The sequence below is a fragment of the Zalophus californianus genome, chromosome 14, assembly GCF_009762305.2.
Source record: "Zalophus californianus isolate mZalCal1 chromosome 14, mZalCal1.pri.v2, whole genome shotgun sequence".
In the NCBI taxonomy this organism is placed as follows: domain Eukaryota; kingdom Metazoa; phylum Chordata; class Mammalia; order Carnivora; family Otariidae; genus Zalophus; species Zalophus californianus.
The window spans coordinates 5,657,211-5,671,796 of NC_045608.1; the positions used below are offsets into that span (position 1 = coordinate 5,657,211).

The window sequence follows — 14,586 nt, forward strand, 5'->3', positions numbered from 1 at the left end:
TGTGAGGGACGTGTCCGCAGCAGGGTGCACACGGGGAGCCCCCTTCCTTCTCTCACCTACCAGACAAGGCGTCTGCCCGTTTGCTGGTGTCTGCCTGTTGCTGGGCCGGCTTGGGTCTCCTTCAGTCCACGTGGGAGGGAAGGAGCCAGGGCAGCAGGATGGGGACCCCAGTGAGGGGAGGACTGGGGTCAGAGGGGGGCCCCAAGACGCCAGAGCTCCTAACAGCACCAGTAGCACCAATCCGAGTCCTGACATCGGCCACATGCCGGCCCTTCTGGGCTGTGGGCCCACGGTGGGGATCCCGGTGGACGGCCCCGCCTGCAGGGAGCCTACAGTCTAGCAGGGGAGATGCACCACGAACACCACACAAGATGACTCCAGAAGGAGGCACATGACCTATGGGGTGGGGTAGGTGTTCCTTCTCTGGCTGAGGTAGCCAGGAAAGGCTTCTCGGAGGAGGGGCGCTTAGCCGATATGTCGCTGGCCATTTAGAGAGCTGGGTAAGGGCATTCCAGGCAGAGGGAGTAGCACATGCAAAGGTCCAGAGATGAGAACGTGCTTGGAGTGTTCAGGGAGGGCTTGAACTTGAAAAGCATTTCAGCAGGAGCAGTGTTCGAGGCTGTCTGGTAAAGAGCAGTAGTTGGAGGTGGAGTCTGGGAGTCCTGGCTCTGCTGTGTGTGCTCAGACAAGGCATGCCTTCTCTGGGCCAGTTTTGTCCTCTGCAAACTGGGGAGCCAGTTAAGCAGAGCCACTGGGGAGTGAGTAGGCTGGACAGCTCCCATCTCTGCCCGGGGCAGCCTGGCTGAGTCGGGAAGGAGGCAAGGCCGGATTGAGCAGCCTGAGCGGGGTGGTTGGCTAGTGATGTCTGCTCTGGGTGGGTGATGTGCAGATAACATTACATGTGTTACCACCTGTGTTGGACCCACAAGGCTTTTCGGATTTGGCTGTGCCCATGAATCAGCTGGGGTTCTTGTTTCAATGCAGAGTCTGACTCAGTAGGTCTGGGGTGGGACTCCAGACTCTGCATCTGTAACCAGCTCCAGGTGGGGCTGATGCTGCTGGTCGTGGGCCACGCTTGGTGATGAGGGAGTGGGGAATCACCAGTACGTTCTCTTCCTGTAAACGTAGTTAGCGTTGACTCACAGGGAGACAAGTCTGTGATTGAGTCCTGCCTCGCTGCGTGCCTTTCCATAGGTGGGCCCTTCTGTCTCAGGGTCCAAGAGGGGGTGGTGCCCAGCAGGTGCCCAGCGTGCGGGCAGTAGTAGATGCGATGCCCTGTGTCCTTGCTTCCTGTAGGTCCCAGGAGCTTCACCTGCGACCTGAGTCCCACTCATACCTGCCCGAGCTGGGCAAGTCAGAGATAGAGTTCATTGAGAGCAAGCGCCCTCGCCTGGAGCTGCTGCCCGACCCCCTGCTGCGGCCCTCACCCCTGCTGGCGGCGGGCCAGCCCGGGGGCTCTGAGGACCTGTCCAAGGTAAGGCCTGGCCCCAGACGGGAACTCCAGAGGATCTGGGTTTTCTTCTGCGATCAGACTGGGCGCAAGGTGAGGGGTGGGCATGCCGGGCAGGGCCACAGCTTGGGCAAGAGGCTGGGAGGTGGGACCCAGTGCAGGGTGCACCAAGGCTGGGCAGAGGCTGGGCCTGGGCTGAGGTTGGCTCTGCCGGCCACTCCTTGGCTGGAGGGGGACCACACCTACCTGGGTGTGTCCAGCCTGCAGGGCCCCCGTGCAGCCCTGCCCTAGAGAGCTCCTTCACTTGACTCCTCTTTAAAATGGAAAGTGGAGCTGAGACGGTGAGGGGAGAATGTGCATAGCTTAAGTGCCTATGGCATGCTGCCATGGGAAGTTCTGCTCTTTCAGTAAATCTCAGGATAGTTGAGGCTGGAAGCTTCTTCGGTGTCCACTTTACACAGAGGAAGCTGACGGAGGTGCTGATGGAGGGATCCCAGCCAGCAGCCCCCCAGCTGCCCCTGAAGCTGTTTTACTGTCACTGCCTGGGATGCGACAGGAACTGTGGCCAGGTGACATGCTCATCCTTGGCCGGCTGAGTGATGGATGTTACCTCTGCCCGTGCTGTTTCTGTTCGGCTTCTTCACAACCGTGGGGGCACATGTTAGCTCGTTAATAGCCTCCCAGCTGCAGGGTGAGGTCGGTGCTCGTCTTACTGCAGCACTGGTAGGAGTGGGAGCCAGGCCAGGTGATGGAAGTGGCCCACTTGGGCCTGCTGGGTCCTCTTCTCTGCCTGATGCTGGATAGGATTGAATGGTGGATTTCTGGCCAAGGCAGGTCCTTTACTGGGGGGCTGGCACAGAAGGGTGTTCCCATTGTTGTGGTGGTGATGGTAAGTTAACGTTAAGTGAGCCTGCCAGGCAGCGTGCCAAGTGTGAGTATCATTCCGTTGCATCTTCCTCGCCCCGTGAAGTATGATCACAGATCATACTTCTTACAGAGGGGCCCCAGCCTTGAGGGAGAAAGCCACTCGGCCACGGTCGCTGGGAAGTGGGCACCAAAGGCCAGGCAGCCCGGGTCTACAGCCCACCCCGCCCACCAGGCTGTCCTGCTGTGGGCTTCCCCTCTGGTCCCCTATCGGGCCATCTGCCTCCCTTCTCCCGGTGCCTCCCGTCCCCCCCGTTGGCACGTGAGTCTGTGCCTCCCCCTTGCTTCCTGACTGCTCAGTTTCCTGGGAGGGATGTTGCCGTTAGGAAAGCTGTTTCCCTAGGTGGGTCTTGGATGAGAGGCGAGTGGCGTATGTGTGAAGGAATGTAGGGCCATGTCAGTGGCCAGGCCGGGGAGCTTTGATTTCCTCCCTAGGGACTGGAGCCCACAGTGGGTTGTGCCCCCTGCTTCTGTCCAGTTCTGCCGAGAACAGGCCGACAGTTGTCTCTGGCCAGCCCCCATCAGGCCTCTGCTGCCACTCAGACCAGCCTCTGGAATAGTGCCTCAGAGCCTACAGGCCTTTGGGTTCTTCTGAGGGTCTCTGTGCCTTGCAGTGGCTCTGTGATCCTCTGCTTGTTCCTCTTCTTGCGGCTCCCTGGGAAGCCTTAGTCTTTGTGTCCGTTTCTGTCTCTGTGTCTCTGTCTTCTCTTCCTGGACCCTGGGGCTCAGGGGAGTAATGGTCCCAGCATTGGGGCCTGCCTGGACCAAATACTGTAATTGCTCCAGGTTGCTTGCTAATAAGAGCATTTGGAAAGTTTGAGCAGATTTTGGGCAAGGGAAGAAGCCAGGGGAGAACGCAACTCTGAAAGTGTTCAGATGTTTTTTGCGTCTGCTTTGTGGAATTCAGCTGGATGCATGAGACAGGAATTCGGTGGGATTTTTTTTTTTTTACAGCCCTGCCCTGCCCCCCAATACCAGCTGTGTTTCTTTTTCGTATAAAAATGTTCTGTTTTATACTGCTTCCCTGCCCTTGAGCCTCTGGAGTTTTGTGGTATCAGGCTTCCTTTGGAATTCATCAGACTTTGTTTTAGGTGACTTTAGAGTCATCACACACGGAACCATTTCTGAAAGTCCCTTTGTCTATTGGGCCTCTGTTGGCTGAAAGGGACAGAAAACCTGTGTCAGACTAATTTAAGAATGAGTTCTGGCTCATATAACTGGAATCCAGGGTCTGTTGACTTCAGGCACAGCTTGATCCAGGTGCCATGATGTCACCAGGTCCGTCTCTTGGGTCTGCCATCTTCTGCGTGGTCTTGGTGTGTTAACAAGAAGGCAGTTTGCGACTCCGGGCCTTCCTCCTCCCCGTGTTCAAGGCCATCATAAAGGGAGAGCTTTCCCTCCATCTCCACATTTCCAGTCAAAGCAGTTTCCCTCCTTGCCTGTGCTTGTGGGCCTTGTCTGTCCTGGAACCCCTCACTGTGACTCCCTGAGGCCAGCTCTGCCCCTGCCCGAAGCTGGGCCCAGGGGGACCGACCCGGCCACGGGGCTTTTGCTACCTCTGTGTCTTTAATTTTGCACGATGAGTTTTCTCTTCTCTGTTGGCCTGAATTTTACACCAAGGGCATTTGATGGGGGAAGTGGTGCCAGTTGCTACCTGGCGACCGACTGAGTATGGGTTTGTTGTTTTACTCCTGTGGCTTTGGACTGAAGTGAAGGCCAGCAGCCATCGGGAGAACCATCTGGAGGCCCAGTGGCCAGGCTCCCTTGGTCCCATTCCTGGAAAACTCCCTTATGAAGAAAGCTTTCTTTGCCCCTGGGTGTGCATCATCTTTTTAAGTCGAGGTGAAATTCATATAACCTGAAATTAACTGTGAGAGCGAACTGTTCAGTGGCATTTAGTACCTTCCCAGTGCTGGCCCTGAGAGACCCCACACCCTTTAGCAGTCACTCCTCATTCTTTCTTCCCCAGCTCTTGGCAGCCACCAATCTGCTTTCTGTCTTTTTGGATTTGCCTGTTCTGGATGTTTCCTATAAATGGAATCCTGTAAAATGTGGCCCTTTCTGTCTGGCTTCTTTTGCTCAGCATCACGCTCTTAAGGTTCATCCACGTTGTGGCATGGATCGGGGCTTTTCATTCCTTTTTATGGCCGAATCATGTTCCATTATATGATGATCCATATTTTATTTGTTCAGCCGTGGATGGACCCACTTGTGCATTTTTGGTGGGAATAAGAGCTAAGCCTGAACATCAAGTGACAAGAACCCATTGAAGAGGATGGGTCTTACCCATCAAGAATTTAAGGAAAGATCTCCAGCCACTTTTCCAGTGGTTCCCAGCAGTTGCCAATTGCTTTATCTAAGCCTTGCACCGACACTGCCAGCTTTGGGATGGAATTTCTTTTTGCTAGTTTTGCTTTTGAGAACTATTCCTGCTTTGGGGTTCTGTTTATCTTCCTTCTTGGTCCTGGCGGTAGATCAGAGAGGGGAGGGGAGATGTTTCTTACAGCAGATAATGCTCCTGGGCTCCAGGGCCCACTTCACCTGCCACCTTTTGTCTCAGAACCCTGAGAAACGACCGAGTCTGCAGGGAGAGACCAGCCACGGGCCCTGGATGCACAGAGGAAAGGGCAGATCTCTGGGGCTGGGGCCGAGGGCGTGGGAAGGCAAGTCTGATTTCCGCTGGCCCAGAGGTGGAGTCGGGTGTTGTGGGCAGAGGGGATGGCTTGTGCAAAGGCCCTCAGGTGCTAGAGCACGTGAGCTGATCCCAGTTTGGTGCGTGTGGGGTCAGGTGCACATGGCATCCGTGTCCACCAGCTTGGCCCTCCTGCTTGGGAGTAGTTAGGGTCCCAAGCCCACTGAGTATTTTTCTAGGGAATTTTTCTTCTACACAGTTTTGCCACTAATTTCAGGGGGTCCTGGGCTCTGGAAGAGATCTTGCTCTTGCTTTTTTGCCTAGCCATGCAGTTCTTTGGGATGAGTCAGGGCATGGTCTGGACCCTGTTTCTGCTGTGGGACACCCTGCAGCCTGGTCCCGTGATCTGCCCACCTCTGCAGAGTCTGACTGGGGCCCGGCCTTACCCTCTTGTGCCCTCCACGCCAGGGTTTCATTGCATCGTGGCTGGTGAGCTCAGGCATGTCACTGAACCTTACTGGGTCTTTCTTTCTTCATCAGGGAAATGGGAAAAACAGTGTTCCTCCTTCACAGGGTATTTGTGACAGTTACCTGAGTTAAGACTTGGGAATTGCAAAGGGCAGAGGTTGGCAAGCTTGGTAAGCTCCAAACTTAGTGCTCAGCCTGTTTTTGTGAATAAAGTTTTATTGGCCATGCTCATTCATTTGTGTCTGTTGGCAGCTGCTTTCCCAATACAGTGGTGGGTGAGTAGTTGGGCAGAGTCCAAAATGCAAACCTGAACTATTTTGCCACCTGGCCTTTGCTGCCCTCTGGCTTAGAGCCTTGCTGGGCATGTGCCTCCATGTTCCCAGTTTCCTCATCTGTGCAGTGGAGACAAAGTGGCAGCCCCCGGTAGGCTGCTGTGGGAGTCTGGTCGGTAGGATGCGCTGAGGACCGGGATGCGCCGAGCGAGGAGGTTTGATTTTTGGGGCCTCCCTGCGGACACAGCCTGAGCGGTGTGGGAGCCAGGTGGTTGAGGGACTTGGGGCCTCTTCTGCATTTCCCCTGAGTGTTCTTTTTTTTTTAAGATTTTATTTATTTATATGAGAGAGAGAGAGAGTACGAGTAAGGGCAGAGGCAGAGGGAGAAGCAGGCTCCCCGCTGAGCAGGGAGCCCAGTGCGGGATCCATCCCAGGACCCCGGGATCATGACCTGAGCCAAAGGCAGACGCTTCACTGACTGAGCCCCCAGGTGTCCTGGGGTGTTCTGAGTGTTGGAGTGTTCTGGGCGTGGAAAGCCTAAGTCCCGACGTCAGCTTTCCCCACATCTCAGAGGGAAACGCTGAGGACAGAAGGCAGACCCAGTGACATCCTGAGAACCTCGGGCCACGTGGGCCTTGTGAGGGTCTGTGGGGGGGAGGGGTGGGCGCACGATGCCACAGCCTCTGATAGTGCTGAGATGGGGGGCGCTTGGCAGCCCCTGGGGCCGCAGTTGTCCCGGGGAATAATGTGTCCTCTGTCCTCCGGGTGCAGCTGCCGTGGGGGCGGGGAGGCGGTGGCCTGGAGCTCCTTCCCGGGCCTCCTCTGCCAGCAGCTGTCCGTGGCCTGGAGGACGCCTCGGGCGTGGGCTGGGTTCTGCCTAGGCCGGCCACCAGGCCTGGAGCCTGGGTTTGGGGACAGGGCAATCCCAGCCCCCCCTTAGGAGGCACTTACAGTGTGCCAGGCTCTGAGCTGAGCTCTGTGTACACGTTGGCTCATTCCAGCCTCACAGCAGCCTGGGAGGTGGGGATCGTCCCATCGTACAGATGAGGAAGCCGAGGCGGGGAGTGGGTCCCTGACGAGCTGGTGGTCATAGTCCTGGGAGGTGGCCAAGTGGGCTGGGATCTGAACCTGGGGCCTTGTGTGTGAGTGCTCCAGAGGCAAGGACTAGGTTTTGTTTTGTTTTGTTTTTTTAACCTCCTCCTCCCCAGGGTGCTCCCAGCAGGGCTTGGGTGCTCAATAAACCTCAACTGGAATGAAAGTGTCGACGCATAGCCCAACGAAGGATTCCCTTGTGTGTTTAACCAGATTTTGAAAACAGCTTTATTCCCCAAAGAATAACTCTCAAAGAAGGAAAAATAGTGGTCCATAAAAAGAAGAAAGTGAAAGCCCCTCCCCCACTGTCCGTAGCTACTTGCGCCTCTCTGTGGCTTGTTCTCATAATTCTCCCGTTTACAGAACCAGGCCTGCACTCTCTAGGATAGTCTGCAGCTTGCCCATTCAGACGGAGTGCTGTGAATAGATGTTCGCGGAGGGTCCGCTAAGGCCAGGCCTTGGGGGCTGGGACATGGGGGTCTCGGTGCTTGCTCTTGGGGAGTTTGGTTCCGTGGGAGGACGTGGCCAGATTGGTGGAGCAAGAGAGAGGCGTGTTGTGGGGAGGGGGAAGGCCTCGCGATTTTGAGGGGAGGTTGTGGAAACTTCCATATAGGAGGACATAAAAGGATCTGACCTCCGTGGAGCGGTGTCCGCCCCCCCCCCCCGCCCCGCCCCCCGGCAGGAGGCCCAGGGAGGGCAAAGGCAGGGAGGTGGGCTTGGTAGGCAGCCTTGCTTCTGGGATGTGGGGACTGTCATGATAGATGTCCCGTGTGCCGGGGCCTGAAGCCATGGCTGGAAACTTGGGGAGCGTGGCAGGGCATGCTGGCTGGGGTGCCCTCTGCGTTGATCCCGTGCTCCTCTTCCCTCCACCGCAGGATCGCAGCCTGGCAGGCAAGCTGGAGCCCGTGTCTCCTCCCAGCCCGCCGCACGCCGACCCTGAGCTAGAGCTGGTACCTCCGCGGCTCTCCAAGGAGGAGCTGATCCAGAACATGGACCGGGTGGACCGTGAGATCACCATGGTGGAGCAGCAGATCTCCAAGCTGAAGAAGAAGCAGGTGCGGGCGGGCGGGGGCGCCGGAGAAGAGAACACGGGCAATAGCAGTGAGCGTGTGATGGGCCTGCCCACCTGCCGGCTCGTTTTCCTGCCCTGACGTCCCCTGGGCCAGAGCGCTGTTCTGTGTGGTGCACTGGCGTCCACAGAGCTTTCTGCGCTCGTGGGAGCGTCCTAGGTCTGCGCTGTCCACAAAGGTAGCCGCTAGCCACGCGTGACATGCGCCTGGTGTGGTGCGGAGCTGAACTTCGAGCTCAGTGTGACTTGAATTAAACGGCACCTGCGCTTGAATAAGCCTCAGGTGGCTGCTGTACCAGCCCCACAGGGTGTGGGGCGAGGCCAGGATTCACAGCCAGGCTGTCAGGGCTCTGATCTTGTTGTTACCACTCCCCAGTGATGTGGGGAAGGCAGTTTCCTCTCTGTGCTTCACGCTCCTCGTCCTCCATGTGGCGGAACATACCACCTGCCTCTGGCCGTGGCCCTGGACCCTGAATGGGCGGGGCATCCCCGCTCTGCCTCAGAACGGTCACCTCCCCCAGCCTCGGTTTCTTTTCTGTAAACGGGAACGGACGTGACAGCCCGTCATAGGGTTTTGAGGAGGGAACGGGGTCGTGTGGTAAAAACAGAACTTTATGGTAACTGTGGAGACCAAAGAAAAGTTAATGTAAAGATTTGTGATGTTAGTTTTTTAGTTTAATTTTTAAGTTTAATTGATATAAAATTAATCGATGATCTGCCTTTTCCCAGATCCTCTCAGGCTTTCCTTTGGCATCTTCAGGTCTCTGCTCAGACATCCCCTCCACAGCGGGGCCCTCCTGGCCTTCCTAAGAGCCCTCATCCCCAGCCACCCTCTGTCCTGGGGCCGGCAAATCCAGCCAAATCCGGCTTGATGCCTGTGTTTGTAAATAAAGTTTTATTGGCACACAGTCAACGTTCGCACGTGTTGTCTGTGGCTGCTTTCTAGGTACAGTGGCAGCGCTGAGTGGTCACATCAGACACCGGGTGGCTGGCCGAGCCTTAAGGCATCTACTCTTGGGGCTGTCCCTGTTCTGTCCCCGCACCCCTCTGGGTGGCATCACCATTTGAATGACTACACATCGTGCCTTGTTACATTGGGGTCCTCTCGCAACGAGAGTGTAAAAGCAGGGTCCCTGTCTCCCTGCTCACTGCCGTGCGCCTCGCGGTGCTGGTGCATAGCGGGTGCTCAGTAGAAACTGTTGATTGAGTCAGTGTGAGGCTGTCCTGACCCTGAGGAGTGTCTGGGTTGCCCCTGGGGGAAGCAGGGTCACACTTGGTCCTCTCTAGGTAAGGAAGTATGGGTTCCAGGTTGCATCAAGGGCCACCCCGGCCGCCATGGGCAGTGGGCCCAGCAACTTTGGAAGGAGGCCCAGGTTGCTGATTGATTCTAAGAGGGCATCAGGGCTGTTGCTCGCATGGAAGAGCTGGGACTTGGGGGTGGTCCAACAGCTGGGCTGGTCACTGAGGTGTAGCCGGCTGTCCCTGACCTGGCGGACAAGAGGTGGGTTTCCAAGATGGGGGCTCAGGCCTCCTGAATGAGGGCCGGGCCCTGGTTGGGGTCAGGCAGCATTTCCAAGGTCAGGGAGGGAGTACTTTTGTTCCTCCAGGCCTGGCTCTGGGATAGGGCTATAGCCACAGGTCATGTGCATACTTATGACTGGCTGGAAGCCAGGTGGCCCAGAGCAGCCCTTGATCGATTTTTGTTTTTTTTTAATTCCACAATGGCATTTTTTTTTTTTGAACTAAAATTCACAAAACATAAAATTACTCATTTTAAGGTGGACAATTCAGTGTCATTTAATACATTTGTAAGATTGGACAGCCATCCCATGTATCTGGTTTTAGGACATTTTCATCTCCCCTAAGGGAGACTCTGTACCCATGAGCTGTCACGCCCCCTTCTCGCCTCTCCCACAGGCCACCAATCTGCGATTCTGTCCTTATGGATTTACCTATTCTGGATATTTCATAGAAGTGGAATCCTAGAACACATCACTTTTGGTGTCTGGCTTCTTTCACTCGGTGAAAGGTTCATCCCTGTTGTAGTAGGTGTCAATGCAACCTTCCTTTTTTTTTAAAGTAATCTCTACACCCAGCATGTGGCTCAAACTCATGCTCCACCGACCCAGCCAGCCGGGAGCCCCTTCTTTCCCTTTTAAGGCTGAATAACACCCGCTGTGTGGAGGGACCACATTCTGTGTACGCATTCGTCTGCTGATGGACATTTGGGTTGCTTCCAGCTTTTGACTGTCGTGAACAGAGCTGCCGTGAACGCTGCGTTCAGGTTTTTGCTTGAGCGTCTGTTTTTGGTCCCTTTGGCTCTGTACCTGGGAGTGGAGCTGCCGGGTTGTCTGGTAACCTCGTGTGTGATGTTTTGAGGAGCCCCAGACTGTCCTCCAGGGCAGCCGAGCCACAGGGCTCCTGGTTCCCTCCCGGCCTCACCGACACACCTTGTTTTCCGTGCTTCTGTTTCCTTCTAGTTGTCCTGGCAGGTAGAGGTGGGATCTCACTGTGGTTTTGGTTTGCTTTTGGTAGCCAGTGTTTATCAAGCTTAGTGTAGCGGCACATTTTGTCATCTTCTCCTAGAGAGGTTCAGTGACTTGCCCAAGGCCACAGAGCTGGTGAGCGACAGAGTGAGGTTCAAATCTGGCCCTGGCAGACTTGTGCGTCGCCAGGGTCTCTGTGCGTCTCAGGTGGTATTTCTCCTTGGTGCCTCAGGGAGGGCCACCTTCACAAATCGGAGAGAATCTCCTTCTTGGCTGTGTGCTTCTTCCACTTCTTGGCTTCAGTTTTTTTTGCACTCTTTTGGGGGCAGATTTCCATGTTTCGCCAGGTGCTGGCTGCCCTTCTGGAAGTTGCCGCCAGGGGTCACTGTGGGACTGAGGCAGCTTGGCTCTACCAGCCAGGCCTGGGTGCCAGCAGAAGCCAGGACTGGATTTTCTGGCTCCTTCTGCGTTGCTCTTGTCTTGGCCGCCTTTTTGAGTTTATATTGCTTTGCTCCATCGTCCATGGTTGTGGGTAGGCTGTGCATTATGAGCAGAAAATGGTGTTCTGTTCTCGCTCTGGATGCCCTCTCAGATTGCACACACCCGGGCATTGGCCTTCTGTGTGACCTTGGACTGGTGTCTTACGCTGTCTGGTCTTCACTTTCCCCTTCCGGAAGAAAGCGGACAGCAGCGTGAAGGGGATGTCCTACGGTGTTTGGAGGAGGAGGGCCCAGCACGAAGAGTGCCAGGCAGATGCGGATGAGGAGGTGCTTGCTTGGTGCCGCTTGCATTGCCTGCCTCCACACGTTTAACCCCGTACCTGCCCCCCACGGTGGAGACCTTAATTATCCCTAGTTCCCAGATGAGGAAAGTGAAGCTCAGAGAAATTTAGCCATTTCCCACTTAGAGAGCAAAGAGGTACTTGAACTAGGGTTTCAGTCTGCACGGTTGGGCTGCAGAGTCCGCAGTCTCCCCTGATGGAGGTGGGCCTGGTAACGAGGAGAAGGATAGCCACTGGCTTTTAGTGAGCCCCCAGCTGCACTGCACATGCAGCAGCTCATCCGGGACGCACGGTGGTAAGCCCCGATTTATAGACCAGGCAACGGCCGTACGGCTCGGCAGCTTGCTCTCGCTCACCTAGCTCGTAAGTGGCCAGAGTGGGATTCGAACCCAGGAAGGCTGGCCACACCGCCAAGAGCCTGCAGCCGGCTCTTCCCCACCCAGCAGGGGCCTCTCCAGGGCTCGGGGTCCCCTGGTGACTCAGAGGAAATGGTTAGCAGCCTGACTTCCTGTGCGAGTCCACTGGGCCCGCCGGGCTGCGTGGGGCCGCCCCTCCACCATGGGGGTGCTGCCTCCTGCCTTCCGCCCGCCAGGATGCTCACCGCTGCACTCTCCCCCTTCCCACAGCAACAGCTGGAGGAGGAGGCCGCCAAGCCCCCAGAGCCCGAGAAGCCCGTGTCGCCGCCGCCCATCGAGTCAAAGCATCGCAGCCTGGTGCAAATCATCTACGACGAGAACCGGGTATGCCCCACCCCGGTGTGCGGGGCCCTTGCGTCCCTGTTCTCCCCACTGGCCCTGGGCTGGCTGCCAGGTGGGATGCTGGTGTTGCCGGGAAGGGCCGGCTTTCTCCCTGGGCCTTAGCATTCCCACCGGAGAAATGGGGACCTCTTCAGTCTCCCATGTGTGCACAGACCTGGGTTTGGGAGCGGGGGCAGGAAGGGGCAGCCCATCTTGGTGTGGCTGTGGCTGTTCTGCTCAGGCGTGCTGATGGGTGTGGACCGTGGCTGGCCCGTGGGATGCAGGGGGGCAACGTAGGCATCAAGTTGTAGGAGAGCCTCGGGCCAGTTGATCGGAAGGTCGGGGTGGGAAGGATTGGGCGATCAGTTTGGTGCCAAAAAAATTCCTATAATGCAGAAGACAGTATTGTTGGTATTATTAGTGTTGTTTTTCCCGTTATTATTAACAGTGACAGCAAACCTTAATTGAACAGTTCCTTTTCAGGTGATGGGTCAGGTTTTTTACATAGCAGTCCCGGGAGGGTAGGTGCAGTAATTGCTTCCATTTAACTCAGGGAGAAACTGAGGCCCAGACAGGTTAGGTGACTTGTCCAAAGCCACACAGCTAGAAAGTGGTGGACCTGGGCCTTGAACTTGTGGGCCGTCAGGTCCTAGATCATGAGCACTGGCCTCTGCTGACATATAGCCCTGGAAGGGGCTTTGGCATGGCTGAACACAGGCTCTGTAGCAGGCTGGGGGGGGGGTCTCCTAGAGATCTAGGAGGGCAGCTGCTGGCTGATTGGAGGGGGCTCAGTTTTGGGGGAGTGACTTAGAGGACCAGAGCAGAGTGTCCCTCAGGAGAGCTCAGCTTCCATGATTTATAGTGGAGTCTTTGCAGATATGCTCAGGGCCTGTGGATGTGAGTCCCCTCCCTTATTTGACAGATGAGGAAACATCGGTCCCCACAGAGGGACTGTTCTTGTCTGAGGTCACACAGTGAAGCGTGACAGATGGGGGACCTCTTCTCCTGCCTTGTCTCCTCTGGTCCCCCCACCTACCCGGGGGTCCTGGCCATCCTTTCCAGCGGTCTCTGCTGTAGGACCTGCCGCTGGCTGCTGGAGCAGTGCTCAGAGTCCAGCTGGGGCTGGGGGTACTGGGGCCTGGTAGCTTCTGGAGCCTGTGGCTGTAGCTCCGGACAGGGAACTACTGGATCAGTTGGTTTGGCAATGCATCCACCTCTTGTGGTGGCATTAGATGCAGGGTGAGACTGAGCCTGCAGGGGGCCTAGAGCTGCGAGCCAGTCACCCTCCCATACCCTGGCCCCCCAACCCAGGTAACACTAATAACGATCCTGACAATAGGAGAGGGATGGGTCACATATGCTTTAGCCAGATGCCCTGGGTTCACATCCCGTCTTCACCATTCCCTGGCTCTGTGACCTTGGGCCACTTACTTAAACCTCCCCATAACTCACCTGCAGAGTGATGATAAGTACAGCACCTCCCTGGTGCGGTGGCGTGGGAATGAAGTGAGTTTCTCGTGGAGTGCCCTCAGAACAATGCCCGGCACCGAGCAAGTGCTAGCTGCTGCCGTGACTGTTGCCAGTGCTCTTTTCTGGTTATTGCTTACGTGGTACGTGATTTCACGTAATTCTCTCCCGACTTGTATGAAACAGGCACTGTTATTCCCTTCATTTTGCTCATAAAGAAACCGAGGCTCAGGGAGGGAAGGTGAGCTGCCTGAGATTGCACAGCAAGTGAGCCTTGAGCTGGGAACTGGAGCTAGGGTTGAGCTGACTCCAGGAGCCTATGGTGGAGGGGACAAGGGCAAGGCTCCTGGCTGTCACCCTAGACAGCCCCTCTGCCTACCCTCCCTGATCTTTGGGTGAGAGAGCAGGCATGCTTCCTTCCAGCAGCCATGGAAGCAGATTGGTGGCTTTTGCTCAGGATGTCACCACAGTGCCGTTGGTCCTTGTCAGGCACTCAGCCTATTGGGGGCTGGCAGACTGCAGCAGGCTGCAGCCCCCAGCCCTCCCCAGCCAGGTGGACTCAAAGGCACAGGCCTTTGGTGCCCCCTGTGGGAAGCTTGCTCCTCTTCCCAGCCCCGCAACTGGCCTGCCTTTCTCTGGGGTTTGTCTGTCAGGTCTCACCGGGTTTTCCCCAAAGAGCCGTGACTGTAGAGCTGATCGGTCTTTGGCTCCTTGGCCTCAGCGCTCCCCCTCCCCCAAGAGCAGGGAAGACACCCCCTCTCAGTTGTTACCCAGGATGGTCTCCCTGCCAGAATTCCCACCTCCTTCCGTCCAGATTTTCTGCAGCTTCTGTGTGAGTGGGCAGGTGGGGGGAGGAGGAGGGGGCTTGGATTCTAGGCCAGCCTACGCCCGGATGAGCTGGGTGGTTTATTTTAGTCTCAGGTCTTTGGTTGCTCTGGGTCCCGGCCATGTTCTTGAAGTCACAGGGTTGATGTGGCTGAGATGGCTGGAAGAAGGGCTTTGTAAACTATAAAGTACTATACCAGGAAGGGTCCAGTACGTCAAGACTCGGAAACTCAGCTCGCACTGGTTGAGGCCAAAGAGGGGTTATTGAATCTTACAATGAGAGTTGGTGTTACTTCAGGTGTGGGTGGATCCAGGCACCCAAATGAAGATGTTTGGGAGCTCTCTGTCCACATCCCCGCTCTCTTTGTGCCAGTGTCATTCTC

General features: G+C 56.2%; 1 protein-coding gene across 1 annotated transcript in view; it reads left to right on the forward strand.

Moving 5' to 3' along the window:
• NCOR2 (nuclear receptor corepressor 2) overlaps nucleotides 1-14,586 on the forward strand; it is a 212,644-nt gene that overhangs the window by 73,353 nt on the left and 124,705 nt on the right. The window contains 3 exon segments of the mRNA XM_035723877.1: nucleotides 1,297-1,474; nucleotides 7,714-7,893; nucleotides 11,801-11,914. Of these exon segments, the coding sequence (XP_035579770.1) occupies nucleotides 1,297-1,474; nucleotides 7,714-7,893; nucleotides 11,801-11,914 (472 nt within the window).